At 62.1% G+C, this 14,540-nt stretch overlaps 1 protein-coding gene across 6 annotated transcripts; it reads left to right on the top strand.

The window, feature by feature from the left end:
• The first annotated feature begins 412 nt into the window (after positions 1-412).
• Positions 413-14,145, top strand: LAT2 (linker for activation of T cells family member 2). Of its 6 annotated transcripts, none has more exons than XM_049111058.1 (14): positions 413-524; positions 3,449-3,558; positions 3,729-3,851; positions 4,466-4,505; positions 6,924-6,967; positions 7,129-7,189; positions 7,434-7,471; positions 7,742-7,777; positions 7,859-7,889; positions 8,296-8,351; positions 9,541-9,606; positions 9,869-9,940; positions 10,322-10,443; positions 13,307-14,145. In XM_049111058.1, exons 3-13 carry the CDS (start codon positions 3,758-3,760, stop codon positions 10,423-10,425), a joined length of 642 nt encoding a protein of 213 aa, XP_048967015.1. In that variant the 5' UTR covers positions 413-524; positions 3,449-3,558; positions 3,729-3,757; the 3' UTR covers positions 10,426-10,443; positions 13,307-14,145. The 6 variants fall into 6 exon arrangements, with proteins under 6 accessions (XP_048967015.1, XP_048967014.1, XP_048967013.1 ...); XM_049111059.1 differs by lacking the exon at positions 413-524 and adding an exon at positions 2,012-2,127; XM_049111057.1 differs by lacking the exon at positions 3,449-3,558 and having other exon boundaries at positions 414-524.
• The last annotated feature ends 395 nt before the right edge of the window (positions 14,146-14,540 follow it).

Here is a 14,540-nt window from a genome sequence, read left to right as displayed (position 1 = left end):
TGCGGGTGCGAGTGCGGGTGCGGGTGCGGGTGCGAGTGCGGGTGCGGGTGCGGGTGCGGGTGCGGGTGCGAGTGCGGGTGCGGGTGCGGGTGCGGGTGCGGGTGCGAGTGCGGGTGCGGGTGCGGGTGCGGGTGCGAGTGCGGGTGCGGGTGCGGGTGCGGGTGCGGGTGCGGGTGCGGGTGCGAGTGCGGGCCGCTCAGCCCCGCCCCCCCGCCCCCGTCCTGCTCCTGCGGGCGCGCACCTGCCGCCCGCCCTGGGCCCCGCGCCCGCCCCTCCGCCGCGCTGCCGCGGGCCCGCCGGGTGCGCCCCGGGGCGGCCCCGCGGGAGCCCCGCCCCGCCCCCCGCCCCCCGCGGCCCCGCGGCCCCGCGGCCCCGGCCCTTCCTCCGCGAGCCCGGCCCGCTGCGCGCAGCCCGCGGGCGAATCAGGCGCGGCCAGGAAGCCGCCGCCCTGCGCTGCCGCCGCCGTCCGCCCGCCGTCGGCTCGCTCGGGATGAGGGGCGCGCGCTGGGCGCCCGCGAGCTCAGGTGAGGCCCCCGGGGCGGCGCCCGCGACCTCAGGCGAGGCCCCGCGGGACGGCCGGGCTGCGCCGGGGTGGGAAGGGGCCCCCGCCCGACCCTGCGGACCCTACACAGGCCGCGGAGCCCCCGGCTGGCCCCGCCGCTTCCTTCAGACCGGTGAGGGGCCAGGCCCGGAGCCTTGGTTTCTTCATCCGTGAAATGGGACCATAACAGCCCTGCCAGGAGGCACGCGGCTCGGCAGGCCCCGGGCAGCAGCCCTCGCTCCCCAGCCCGCGCCGCTCTCCGCCGGGGCGCCCCGACCCCGACCCCGACCCCGACCCCGCCTCCCCACCCCCACCCCCACCCCCGCCCTGGCCCGGAGCGCCGGGAGCCTGCGGGGCCGCAGGTGAAGGCCGGGGTCATGGGCAGACCGAGCAGAGCCGCGCGGGCCTTCCCAGGGCTCCGACCAGACCTCCCACTCCACCCCCACCCCGGAGCCCGCCCTGCGACCCAGGGAGGCCTCAGTTTCCCCACTCAGGCCCGAGGAGGGCTGGGAAACTGGGCGGGAGGGACACTGAGGCTTGCCCAGCCCAGCCCTGAGGGCTTTCCCACAGGCCTGGCCGCTGCAAACTTTGTTCATCTGAAAACTGCGCACTTCCCTTTGTGCTATTTTGGCTCTGCAGTGCTGGGCCTGTGGCCTCCTCCTTCCCCACCCCACCCAGCCCTGCCTGCCCCTTGGGGCCCTCCCACCTCTCCCCGTTCGGCCTCCACCCCCAACCCTCCTCTGACCGCCTGCCCTGCTCCCCGACCCAGGTAGAAAAGCCAGGCCGGAGGGCAGATCTGCTCAGTCCAGGGGCAGCCACAGGCATGTGCAACAAGTTGGTCTCTCTTTTTAAAAAGAGGTTCTTAAAAACGTGATGTAAGGGGTGGGGGAGAGCTGGGAGGGCCCTTGGGGTCAGCCCAGCCTGAGACGGGGTCCTGGCTCTGTGACTGGCTAGCTGGGCGAACTCAGATCGAGTGCCTGCCTCTCTGGGCCCCCCTCTCCTCCCGGGCATCTCCCACATGGCACTCGGTGTGTCTGTGACAACTGAGGGGCTGGGGCAGAGCGCAGCCTTCCCTGGGGACCCTGCCCTCCAGTCTCGGGGTGGAGGCAAGGTGGGGGGAGGTGCAGATCTGCATGCCCCTGGGGACCAGGCAGGGGGATTCTGGTAAGGTTGCTCCACTGCTCCTCCTGACCCCAAAAAGGCTGCCACTGCCACTTCCCATTCCACAGGGACCCAGATGATGGCAAGGCATAGTAGTCATCCAACAGTGTCCCCCCCAACTTTCATGCATCATCTCGATGCTGGGCCTCATGACAAACTGGGGGATGAGTGTCATTATTTCCCCATTTCCAAGGGGCTACCAGAGGTCAGCAACGCAGGGCTTCAACAGTGGAGGCCCACTCTGTGTTCTCGTGCTCCCCTCCCCTCCCCTCCCTCACTCAGTGCCAGGTGGATGGGGGTAGAGCGAGGCTGGGGGCACCCCGACTGTGCTGCTTGGCCCAGGACTGCAGGGCCCAGGAAGCAAGAGGGCTCCCTGGTGGCCAGGATCCTCTGGGGAAGACCACTTTTCCAGGACGGCTGCAAAGGTCAGTGGGCCGGCTCCTGGGCCTCAAGTGCAGGCCTCGGAGGCACGAGGGAGTTCTTCAAACCAGGCAGCTAGAAATCTGACCCGCAGCAGGTTACTCTTCAAGAAGCCCGGACAGTGAGCCAGGCTGCTTATCATCTGCCAGCAGTTCTTTAAGGCACTGGGTTGATCCCCACTGTATAGATGAGAAGACTGAGGCCAACAGACTCAAAGGCACAGGCAGGAGTCCTCCCTCCACCACCCGGTGCTCCCCACCCCACTCAGCCTAAAGTGCACTTGGGCTGAGGCTAGAGGCGCAGCAGAGAGGCTGAGGTGGGCGGAAAGAGGAGGGTGTGCAAGTGGGGAGGGCAGTGCCCAGGCCCCGAGAGCAGGGGACAGCCACGGACGACATCCTGGGGTGATGGGACCATCCCATCATAGGGTTGGGGAATTCTCGTGTTCCTACTGACTCAGTGTTTGGGGAAGGCGAGGTGGCTTCTCCAGGAGGGCCCCGATGGAGGCTCGGTGTTGCTCAGCCTTGCCAGTTGTGCCGTGAGGATTCAGGAAGCTGGGAGAAGTGAGGGGACAGCCGGGAGCAGCGGAGGGCTCAGGGGAGCCCAACACAGGAGCTGAGCAGCACAGAGCTCTGCTTCTCCCGAGCCCAGCCGAGCCTTCCCCCGCTGAAAAGTGGGGAGAAGCCCTCCTTCCAGGTGGCTGAACCGGGAAAAAAAGACATGCAGAGTGGATGCTCTGGGGGCTGTGGGCTCCACCTGCCTGCCATGGGGTGGGGACCCCCTCGGAAGGCGCTGTCGCCCTCGGCCGTGTCCCCGGCCACTGCCAGGAGACCGAGTCTCTATAGTTGCAGTGATTCTCCTTGGGGGCCCTCTCACGGGGGCTGTACTTACACCCACCAGGCCCTGGTGTGTGGCTGCCTGGGGCTTCGCCACGGCCTGGCAATCACAGCATGGCTCGACCAGCAGTGGCCTGGTGCCAGGCGGGTTCAGAGCCTCCTCACCCTGCAGAGCCCCCCCGCCCCCGCACATCCCACCACCAGCAGCCATGGGCAGCCCACCAAGTCTCTCTGCCCAGAGCACCCGTCTTCCCCTTAGGCCCTCGGGAACCCCCTCTGTGTTTAAAGAACAGAAATCCCACTCCCAGCTCCCCCAGGGGGCCATGAGCAGGGGCTTGGGTGCATGGGGGCCACCAGGGCTCCTGTGTGGAAGGGGCCATGGACTGAGCTCAGGGAGCAAAGCTGGGTTTACAGGCGGTGACAGGACACAGTGGGTAGAGGCAGAGTTAGGGTCCGGAGGCCCGAGTTTGAATCCTGTCTTTCTACTTTGCAGCTGAGAACCCCAGCCTGTTTCTATATTTGTGTAACGTCGGGAGCCTCTCCCCCGCAAGGGCGGTGGTGTGGATTAAGCAACGGCACATTTGAGACACAGAGTGCTGTCTGGTGGGTCCCCAGAACCTTCCAGCACTTGTCAAGTGCAGGCCGGGGTCAGATGGGGGAGCAGGGCCGGGTGCAGCCTGACCCGTTCCTGGTTCCATGGTGCTTCCATGGCCTGGGCTCAGCTGTGGGGCTGGGGGACTCAACTGGCTCTCACAGGATGCCCCACGTTGCAGCATTGCAGGACGAGTGGCCAGGAGTGGACATGAATGTGGAGAGTGAGCTGCTGTGGCCCGGGGTGGCCTTGCTGCTGCTGCTGGGGACGGTGGCAGGCCTGTGCGTGCGCTGCTCCCGCCCAGGTAAAGGCGCGGTGGAGAGGGGTCCTGGGGGTGCTCAGTCAGTGAAGCGTCTGCCTTCGGCTCGGGTCACGATCCCGGGGTCCTGGGATTGAGCCCCACGTGGAGCCTGCTTCTCTCTTTCTCTGCCCCTCCCCACCACTCATTCTCTCCCTCCCCCCGCCGCCTCAAATAAATAAAATTTTTAAAAGAGGGGGATGCGCAGTAGAGGATGAGGGCAGAATCCCCAGACCTGGCTGCAGCCCGAAGGGCAGTCAGATAAGTTTCATGAGGCAGAGATGAACCCCCTAAACTGCCCGTGAAGACAATGGGTCTGGCTCACTGTGGGACTTGGCTTTTGGTGGAACAGTGAGTCTGGGGCAGGGGAATGCTCTGGAAAAACGAGGGAGCGAGGTTGCTGTGCTGCCTGCAGCATCCACCTTCTGCACGCTCTGCTCTCCTGATAGGTGGTGAGCAAGCCCCTGTCAGTGACAGGTGGCCCACAGTGATTGGCAGTCCAGCCCCCACGTCCCATCTGAGGCCTGCCCAGGGCACAGGGGAGACAGGACGAGGGGGGCCTCGGATCTCGGTTAACACCCTGGCTGGGGACGCTTGCTAATCTAGTCTTGTTCTCTCAGCCGTGAAGAAGTCCGAGAAGATCTACGAGCAGAGGAGCCTGTGAGTGCCTCGGGGTCCCCGGCCTAGTGACTTCGTGTGGCCTGGCTGTGGGCATCCCCTCGCGTGTCCACACACCCCTCCCCTCACCCCTGCACTCCCACCTCCTCCACACCGGGCTCTAGTGGGTCCTAATTGGTCCAGGGAGGGAGGGACACGCGGGGCTGTCCTTGTGCTGCCCGGGCCTGGCCGGAGGGCTTGGGGACGAGGAGGCGCCACTCTGGGGCCTGCCCACCTGCATCTCCAGAGACACTGCCTCTGGCCCCAGCCCGGGGGAGCCCGCAGTGCTGGTGCTGGGGGAAGACGGAGAGTCCTGCCTTCCGGGCAATGTGGGGAACAGAGACTGGGCACAAAGCAGAGTGAGCTGTCTGCAAGTCTCCCCGGGAAAGTGCTGACAGAGCTCGGGGAGGATGTGGGCATGTCCTTGGGGGATTGAGAAGGCCTGGTGGAGGAGGTGGGGAGGATGGCAAGAGAGAAAGGAGGCAAAAGGGGATTCCAGAGAGAGAACAGGGCGGGGAGTTGCCGACATTGGACTGGGGCGCATACTTTCTTCTGGGGATGAGGTGGCTCGTGGGGGTGTATCTTAAGAGGCATGAGCTGGATGAGGAGGGAGGAGAGCCTTGACTGTGGAGAGAGGCCAGGGCCTTTGTCTTGAGGGTCCAGGGGAGCCACAGACGAGCTGGAAGCAGGGACTTATGTGCAGTAGGAAGCAGGGAGGTAGGAGTAGAGAGGAAATAGGGCTGGGGTGGGGGGTTGGTCACTGACCCCAGGCAGAGCCACAGGATCCAGGCACTTTGCGGTTGGGGGGGGCGAGCTGCTCTGTGTGGGAGCCCTGGGACAGTCAGCCGTGCTGGTCACTGCAGACCACGATGTGGCCCAAGGACAACCCCAGGCAGGAGGCCAGCGGCCACTGGGGTCCTTGGGCTGAGCAGGAAGGTGACTGACGGTGCACCTGGGGGCCTCTGGACCTGCGTGCACACACGCACACAGGCCGGCATGCCCATTCACACCCACATGTGCCCACACTCTTGCTCATGCATGCGCTTCTCTGGCCGCGTACATGCCTAGGGGGAAGGAACTCACGTACAGACGCGCACACACCCTTTCTCATTTCCTTTTGCAACTGAAAAACCACAATGAAATTTGAAAACAGAATGTCCGCGTCCATGCCCACCCCTGGGGCTGGGGCTGGACTCTTCCAGGGTTTTTGGCCACTTGGTGCTCTGGGTCACCAGCCCACAGCCTCTACCGGGGAGGAGGGGACTGGACTCCCCTGGTGCCCCCCACACCCCTGCCCCGAGGCAGGCCTCCTCCGTATCTCCCCCTCTTCTCTCCTCCTCTCTTGGCCCACTCCAGGACTCTGACTGGTGGTAGAAACATAGGCTGTTTCAGCCAGAAGTGAAACCTCCTCATGGTGGGAAGGAGATGGCCTGGGTGGGAGGAGGCAGGAGGGGAGACTTGGATTCTCCCCACTTCACTTGGGTCCAGTCCTGCCTGTGGATTAAGGGCATCCTTCCCAAATCAGGTCACCCTGACTCCCAGCCCCCTGGGAGCCCCTGGAAGGCTGGGCCGGGTCTCCTTTCTAGTCCAGAGGAGGAACCCAAAGGGCTTTAATGTGTAGCTGAAATCCACTCTACCATCCTTAGTGGGGGCTTCCATTCTTGAGGGAACTTCATGGTCCAAAATGACAGCTAGAGCACCAGCCCTCATCTCTGTGTTCCACGCAGTAGTAAGAATGAAAGGCAAGGACAAGAAGGGCACACTCCTATTGGCAGTGCCTCCTCAGAAGCAGTTTTCCTGGAAATCCCAACAATCTGGGCTTGCATTTCACTGACTTCAGCACCAAAGCCCTCAGCCATACTTAGGCATGAGGGGGGCTGGAAAATTCAGCCTTTTAGATGGGCCTAAATAAAAATCCGTTTCAGAGGACGAAGGGGATGCAGGCATGGCTAGGCACCTGGCTGTGTCTGCTAAGCCTTGAGGTTATCTCGCCGGTTACTTGGGAGGAAAGGCTGTGTTCGAACATCTCCAGAGGGGTTGAAGTTACCCTCTGGTTGAAGGCTCTGAAGAGCCACCCCACCCTCACCTCGGAATCTGAGGGCCACCCCCCCCAGCCCTGTGCACAGACCCTCAGGACCATCTCCAGGGTTCCTGGGGAGGCCATAGGGGCAGCCGGTTCCAGCCAGGGCCATGTGAGAAGGGCAACTACCCGGTGGGCAGGGCTGGGAGCAGTCCTGAGAATGGGGGGCATCGGGGAGCCCTGGCTCTGAGGCCCAGAGGGGTGGCGGCTCCTGCTCACCCTCGCCCTGGTCCGGCCCCTCTCCCCTCTGTTCCTCATCCCTGTCTGTCTGTCTCTCCATCTCTGTCTCATGAGCTGTGAGAAGCCAGGCCCTGGCTCAGCACAGCTCCATGTTTTTCCAGGGAAGAGAGCCAACAGAACTTTGCGGTGGCCCGGACCTATTCTTGTGAGTCCCTGAACGGCAGGGTCCAGAGACTGGGCTCTGGGTTGGGGGTGTCCATGTGTGTCCTCATTGTTCTGAGACTGTGGCCAGGCCTGATCTGGGTGAGTGAGGGACTGTGCTGGCAGGCTGGCTGGGGCCCAGCCAACGCCCCTTGTCCTTTGCAGTGGTCAGGCAGGCCTGGCCAGGGCCCCTGGTGGACAAAGACCCTCACGTGGCACCAACAAGGTAGGAATAAGCCCCCATCCCTGGCCTAGAGGGGTCGCAGCCCCGTGGGAGGCGTTGGGAAGGAAGGCCCCGGGGTCCCCTCTGGCCAGGCTCAGGCCAAGACCTTGTTGCCACCTCGGACCTCAGAGCCCCAGAGCTGGATTGTGAGGGCCCCATGAGGGGGCCATGGGGCTGTGGTTCGGAAACCCCAAAGCCTCTTCCCCGCCGGGCCCTGCTCGGCCCCTCCCCTCCCCCTCTCCTGCAGGAAGGACAAGCTGCTGCGGTTCTCCCCCAGCCTGGAGGGTGAGTGGCCCTCAGACACCGGGGTGGGGCGTGGGGTGGGGGGGTGCCAAGACAGGGGAACACCCGGTAGCACAGGAACTCCCCTGTGCAGGGGAGGCCTGGAGGTGCCGCGGGAGCTGGGCCAGAGGCCCTGGTGGGGCCTAGCAGGGGAAGGGATGGAGAGCAGTTGGGAAGTGGGAAGGTAGGAAACCTGGGGACCTGGAAGGCCCTTCCCTGGGGCTGGAAGGAGGGCAGGGGAGGGAGGAAGCAACAAGCGGGCCTCTCTTCCAGATTCTGAGTCTTCCAGGTACCAGAACTTCAGCAAAGGTGGGTGGGATCCCGGGAGGTGGGAGCTACGGTGGGGCCCACAGCCCAGCGCTCAGGCCTAATTCTCGCCTCCTCCTGCAGGAAGCAGACACGGATCGGACTCAGCCTACATGTGAGTGGCCTTCTGCGGGCAGCCACCTCCTCCCCCCACCCTCCCTGCCGGGCTTCCCCCTTCATGAAGGCTTCCTGCCCTAGAACCACGGGCCCAAGCAGGTGCTCGGTAGCATCACTTCCCCTCAGGTGACCATGGCTTTGTGGGGACAGGGACGATGTGGCCCTGCTCTGAGGAGGGATTGTCTGGGGGACTCATCCTGCATCACCCAGAGAAAGGGCCTCGGGGATATCTCTTCATCTCACAGATGGGTGAACCAAGGCCCAGGGAAGAGGGGCAGAGGGACCAGGAAAGAACCTGGAGGGTGATGGCTGGAGCAGCCCTCTCATCCCTGCCCCCCCACAATGCCCCCACCCCAACCACACGCCTGTCCAGCCAGTGCTCTGTGTCTGTGCTTTCTTGCCAGAGACCCCATCACCACAGACTACTACAATTGGGGGCAGTTCCAGAAGCCCAGGGCAGGTGAGGAGGAAGAGGAGGAGGGGAAGAGGGAGGAGGTGGTGAGCTTCCTAAGCTACACTCCCCAGGCCAGAGGCAGTTGGGAGGCTCGGAGGAGGAGGCTGGCTGGGCCTAGGTTTGGTTGGCTGGGGGAGCTGGGGAAACTGCGGAGGCTGGCAGGGGGGTAGGAGCCCAGGAGCAGAGCAGGGAAGGGGTGTGGGGGGCAGGGAGGGGAGAGGGCGGTGGGCCACAGAGGGGAGCTGGGGCCAGGGGCAGCGGGGGAGGCTGAGCCCCTTGTCACGCAGGCCCCCGTCAGGGCTGGGCAGCAACTGCTGAGAACATGTGGGACCTCAGAGGAAGGCCCTGGGCCCGGCAGCCTTGCTGACAGACGCTGAGCCCTGTGGGTGCTGAGGAGGCTGGGATCTTTCTTAGGCCCTTAAAACCTTTGCTTTACAGAAGAAGAAACTGAGGACCGAGGGTGGGCAGGGCCTGCTGACAGGTGCTCAGGTCTGCTCCTGCACCCTGGCTCCCGCCTGGGCTACACTGAGCTGGGGGCTGGGCACATGGTGGGCAGGAAGTGGGGGGGTCCTCTTCTTCCCCCTGCCCCTCCTGAGTAGGGGAAGGGCCCTCATCTCTTGGAGCCGCTTTGACACAGACGGACGCTGAGTGGGGCAGTGGTTAGAGCTTGGCTCGCAGGGGCGATATGGGGTGCCGGGCTCCCATAGGCCCATCCAGCCTTGGTTCTCTCTGCCCTGCCCAAAGGTGCTGCTTTCAGAGCAGCCGGGGCCTGGTTCCCGGCTCTCCTCTGCCTCCAGCGGCTCTCACTGGCCCTAGTTGGCCAATAAGAAGAGGCTTCTCTCCCTCCAACTATCCAACTGCCTGTGCAACCCCATCCCCTAATCTCTGCTCCCCAGTGCATGTGGGGTGACCTCGGAAAACAATGAAGGAGGCCAGGGTAGAGGCTGCTGGAGCCAGGCCAGCATCTGCTAAGAATCTTGTCCAGGAAAACAAACAAACAAACAAAAACAAACAAACAAACAAACAAACAAAAAGAATCTTGTCCAGGAGAATGTTTGGAAGGCTCCGTGGGGAACCCAGAGGGCTGGGGCTTGGCAGGACAGATCTACTGAGGGGAAGGCAGGACAGAGGGAGGGAGGGAGAGCCGGGCCACCGGGCAGGGCCCACGAGCAACCCTCACCCCTCTGCCTGGCAGATGACGATGACGATGCCAACTCATATGAGAACGTGCTCATCTGCAAGCAGAAGGACCCCGAGTCAGGTGAGGCCGCCCCGCCTACACCCCGAGTCCAAAGCCCTCACGGCTCAAAGGCACCACCTGCCCGGAAGCCTGAAGGCTCACCGTGAGCTCCAGAGCCTTTGGATAAAGCGTCGCTCTAGTGCCTGGAGGAGGCCCAGGGGGCCCGAGCTTTCTGAGGGGATCCCTTCTTCCCTGAGGGGCCGAGCCCGGGCGCCTTGCTGGCCTGAGGACTGGCCGTGGCGGCGCCACCTGTGCCCCCTCCTGACCTGGTGTCTCCCTGCAGGCGACGAGGGATCCGAGGATTACCAGAACTCGGCATCCATCCGGCAGTGGCGGGAGTCCAGGAGGGTCGTGGGTACGTGGCCGGTCAGCTTCAGCAGCCGGGCCTGGCAGGTTGGGGGCGGGGAAGGGGGGAGAGTCGGGGGGCTGGCCTGGGGGCGCCAGGCGGGGTGGCCTCCCCTGCAGCCCTTGCAGCTGACTTCACAGTGAAGCCTCTGGCCCATCAGTGGCCTCGGCAGCCTCGTGCCAAGTGAGGACCGGACGCCTCAGCCGCCCCCGTGGGCAGATCTCTGGCTAACCTCAGGGCCGGGAGCGGCACCCCATTCCGTGTAGCACTTCCTGCTGGCTGTTTTGTGGCGTCTTGGGGCCCGGGCCGAGCCTCTGGCTGGGGAACAGGCGTGAGTATGTCTGCAAGAACCGACTGACCACATCTGCTCATCTGCCCGCTGGTCCGCAGAGCAAGTCCCGAGGGAAGCGCCTCTGTCCCTGGCAGGAAGCCCGGACGAGGACAACGAGGACCCCGATTACGTGAATGAGAGTGTGGCAGCCAGAGAAGCCTAGGGAGGATCTGGAAGGAAGGTACAGCTGCTGGTCTCCCAGGGGGTGGACCTCACAGGCCCGAGGGGCCCTACCCCAAGGGAAGAACAGGGCTGCAGAAGCCATGCGGGGGCCCCAACGGGGTTCAGGGGGCAGCACCTATGGGTGCTGAAATGGGTGCCTACCACCCCCCACGGCAGACACCCGGGTCTCAGACTGCTATAGGGGGGTGTCGGGCTGGGGAGGCTGGTGAGTTGTGGAGAGAACAGGTGGGCTCCGGGTGGCTCTCTGCAACCTCGAGTGAGTGATTTAACCTTCCAGGACTATTCCTCACTTGCCAAGTGGAGCAAATGGGGCACAGTACGTGAAGGACATGGGACAGGGGTGAGACGGGGAGATAGAGGATGGTGCCCATGACAGTCATGGCTGAACCGTGTGAAGCAACCCCCCACGCCCACCCCATGCCAGCGAGCGTGGGACTGATGCTCATGCACACTGGCTCGCAGCTCCGCAAACGCAGAGCACTCAGCCACCTGCCCTGGGTCCCACTCAGAGTCAGCCACTGGAGCCCAGGCTGTGCCACTGCGTGGGAGACAGGACTGACCCCAGAGGGCCCTTGAAGGCCACCTGAAGCCCCGATCAGGGCAGGCAGGTGGCGGCTCCTGCGCTGGGAGAGCCCCCACAGCAGGAGAGGCCGCTGCAGCGTGAGCCCAGGTTGCCCAGCCCACTGCTCATGCACTCCCCCGACATCTAGCAGGCATCTGCCCAGGGTGTTTACTGGGGACCCAGCAATAAACAAAATCCACCCATGGGTGCCCAGCTGGCTCAATCGGCAGAGCCTGTGACTCTTGATCGCAGGGTTGTGAGTTCGAGCCCCACACTGGGTGTACAGATTACTTTAAAATCTTAAGAAAAAAATCCACTTGGATCCCCGAACATTCGGGACTCCACTCTGGTGGGAGAGAGGACACAGATGGCATGGCTGTGGGCTGAGACGACAGGAAGGACAGGCGGCATGTTAGGAGGTAACAAGCCCTGTGGAGACAAACCCTCAGAGAGGAGGCCGGGTTCCTCGGATATGGGGTGGCCAGGGCAGCCGTGGTTGCTCCCTTCCCGCCCTGCTGGGCAGCAGAGCACATGCCCAGAGGGTCTGACAAGGGTCTGACAGGGGGCAGGGCGCAGCTCTGGGTGGGGGGGCGCAGCCACGTGGCCACACCTGGGTTTTCTGAGACGGGAGAGAAGGGGCGCAGGAACAGGACCTCTGGCTGCCAAGGAGGGAGATGAATTCAGGGGGCAGCAGGGGACATACAGACCAGCGAGCATCCAGGTGAAAGGTGACTTCTTGGCCTGGGCTGCAGACAAACATGAATTTTAGATTTTTGTTCTAAGTTCATTTATTTTTAAGTCATCTCTACACCCAACCTGGGGCTTGAAATTCACGACCCCGAGATCAAGAGTCATGCACTCTGACTGAGCCAGCCAGGCACCCCATTTCCATGTATTTAAAATTTTTTTTTCTTTGATGGCTTCACTGACCCTTTGGTTGTTTTAGTATCATGTTGTTTAGCCTTGCCGTGTTTGTGTTTTTCCGTTTTTCTTGTGATTTCTAGCTTTGTACCCTTGTGGTCGGAAAAGATGTATGGGGTATGACTTCAATCTTCTTACGTTTACTGAGGCTTGTTTGGTGGCCTACCATGTGGTCTGTTCAGAGGGATGTTCCGTGTTCCGTGTGCCCTTGGAAAGAATGTGTATTCTGGTGTTCGGGATGGAATGTTCTGTGTTTAACCGTCATGTCCACAACGGGAGTGGGTTTTGAAGGTTGAGCCCGCAGGACTGACTCACTGATGCACAGCGCGGGGGGGCGGGGGAGGCAGGTAGAGAGGAGCCAGGGCTGGAGGTTTTAGGCTGAGCAACGAGAGAATGTCACTGTCCCCAGCCGAGGTGTGAGTGGCTGTGGGCAGAGCAGGTCTCGTGGCCGGGTAGACAGCTGAGCCTGGACCGAGGGAGAGGCCAGGCTGGAGACAGAGGCTGGTGTCCTCATTGAAAGCGACAACCGTCAATCCTCAGGGGAACAAGGCAAAGAGGAGCTGGCACTGAGCTCTGGGGACCCGCAGGCCTGAGGCTGGGGGATGAAGCCGCGAAGGGCAGTGTCCTGGGCCTGAGGAAAGCACTTCAGGAGGGCGGGAGTAGGCACGAGGCAGGCGGAGATGTACCGAGCACTGGTGGGCACTGGTGGGGAGAAAGCTTGCTCGCATTCAGAATACAGGAGTCCCAAGACAGGGAGCGGAGAACATTCCAGAAGTCCCACATTGGAACGGAGCAGAGACATGGGCCAGGGGCTGGAGGGGTTATACAGGCTTTTCAGCTGGACCATCTGGAGGCAGGAACCATGCAGTGGGCTCAAGCTTGGGTTCAGCCGTGGCTAGATGGAACCTTCGCATCCTGGCTCCTGTCAGGCTCAGGGATTTGAACTGCACAGGCCAGTGTCCACGGTGGCCCTGCTGGGGGCCGGAGTGGCCTGATTCCTGGGTTCAGAAAAGTGGAAGGGCTGCCAGGCAAGGCGGAAGCTGGGCTGAGTTACAGCTGACGCCGAACAGGTCCCTTCTGGGTGGGAAGGCAGAGGATGCGTCCGGAAGGTGTCGGGTCACCAGACTTGCGCCACGGAAGGCCACCTGCCGTTCTGCAGAGGGCATTCCTGTACTGATGAACCGCAGCCTTGGCCAGGATCAATGAGCACAGGGATTTCAGAGATGGGGGCGGCCTTCCCAGCCCAGCTGCTGGAAGGAGGCTGAATGCTGACCATCCCCACCCTCTGACTCTGGCCCAGCCACTCCAGTGGCCAAGGAAGAAAGTGCTAGTCCAAGCAACCCTTTCCCTTTTAACAAACCTTTTCATCTTCATCAAGGAGCCGAGGGAACACCAGGCTATTTACTGCCTCCTCCAGGGTCGCTTCTGTCAAGCTGCCCAACCTCTACATCCCCCCAGTTACTCCTGGGAGATGCAGGAGATGTCCAGAGGATCGTCCACCAGGCTCGGGGAGACTGGCCAGGGAAAGGACCATTACACATGGAACCAGCCCCTGGCCTGGCTTCTGGCTTCTGCGGGAACCCAAGGCTGAGGGCAACGTGGCTCCTGCTGTGACCCGATGTCAGATTCAGGGCAGGCTGCATCCCCAACCCCATGTCTGAAAACATTGTGCGTCGCTGGTATTCCTGTGCCTTTTTGCTCTGGATTCTGATTCCAAATTGCTTACTAACGTCAACTGCTGGGATATTTTCCTTGATCCATAAACTTGTACAGTTAATTTATATAGGTGGAGCCATATTTAATAATCTACATCTCCAACTAGAGATTCTCGACCATCCTGCCTCCTATGAGCATTACACATAATTTTAGCAGAGTTAGGGGGGAGCGCTGGTGCTCCATTCTTCAGGCCTCAGTTTACCTGAAAGAGATGAGGCTACAGACATCTCCGTGCTCTTCAGTGGAAACGTCTGCTGTGGACAAAATGCATCATGTTTCTGGAGGAGCAGAGCAGAGTGGCTGAGTGGTGGCCCTCTGTTGCCCCCAAATCCTTCCCTGCCCCAGGACTGGACTTGGCTGAGCTGGCTAAGCAGAAACACAACTGCTTCATGGGAAGTGAGGGGAGCCCAAAGGGAGCTTCTAGGTCAGAAAAGCCATAGCTGGAGAAACAAGATGTTTCCTTTCAACTGAAACACCTCAATAAAGCATTTTAAGACTAGATTTTCATGTCTGCTTCCCCTGCTCCATGCAAAACCTTCCAAGGGAGTGGAAGTCAAGCCTCTTGCTTAATCGACCCTGAGGCAGAGAAAGAGAGAGAGAGATGAAGAGTGTGGGGTGGGGACAGGAACCTGGTCCTGGGGTCTAATCCTTTCCAGGATGCTACATGATTCTTTCCAAAAGATAATGCCCTCAGGACAGTACCTTGTCCTCAGGAAGTGAGAGGGAAAAACAGCAGGCCAACTGCTGGCCACTTGTTACTTCACCCCCAGGGGTACTGATCTCACAGTCTGAGATACAGAGTGGGGCTGTGGGGGCAGCTCCAGGCAGGAGTCCTGCCTCCACAGTCACTGCGTGTGAGACACAGACACATACCTCTGGGCCCTGGTCCTCCCCTG

Source organism: Canis lupus, chromosome 6 (genome assembly GCF_003254725.2).
Source record: "Canis lupus dingo isolate Sandy chromosome 6, ASM325472v2, whole genome shotgun sequence".
In the NCBI taxonomy this organism is placed as follows: Eukaryota; Metazoa; Chordata; class Mammalia; order Carnivora; family Canidae; genus Canis; species Canis lupus.
The sequence above is the reverse complement of the archived record's forward strand: the minus strand, read 5'-3'. Positions and strand labels throughout refer to the sequence as shown.

What these genes read in the sequence shown, in the direction of transcription:
- LAT2 (XM_049111056.1), top strand. Translation starts at nt 1,995, where the DNA reads ATGGGGGTAGAGCGAGGCTGGGGGCACCCCGACTGTGCTGCTTGGCCC. An exon ending in ATCTACGAGCAGAGGAGCCT is followed by an intron (nt 4,506 to 6,923) that starts GTGAGTGCCTCG and finishes ATGTTTTTCCAG; the next exon opens with GGAAGAGAGCCAACAGAACT. An exon ending in GGATCGGACTCAGCCTACAT is followed by an intron (nt 7,890 to 8,295) that starts GTGAGTGGCCTT and finishes CTTTCTTGCCAG; the next exon opens with AGACCCCATCACCACAGACT.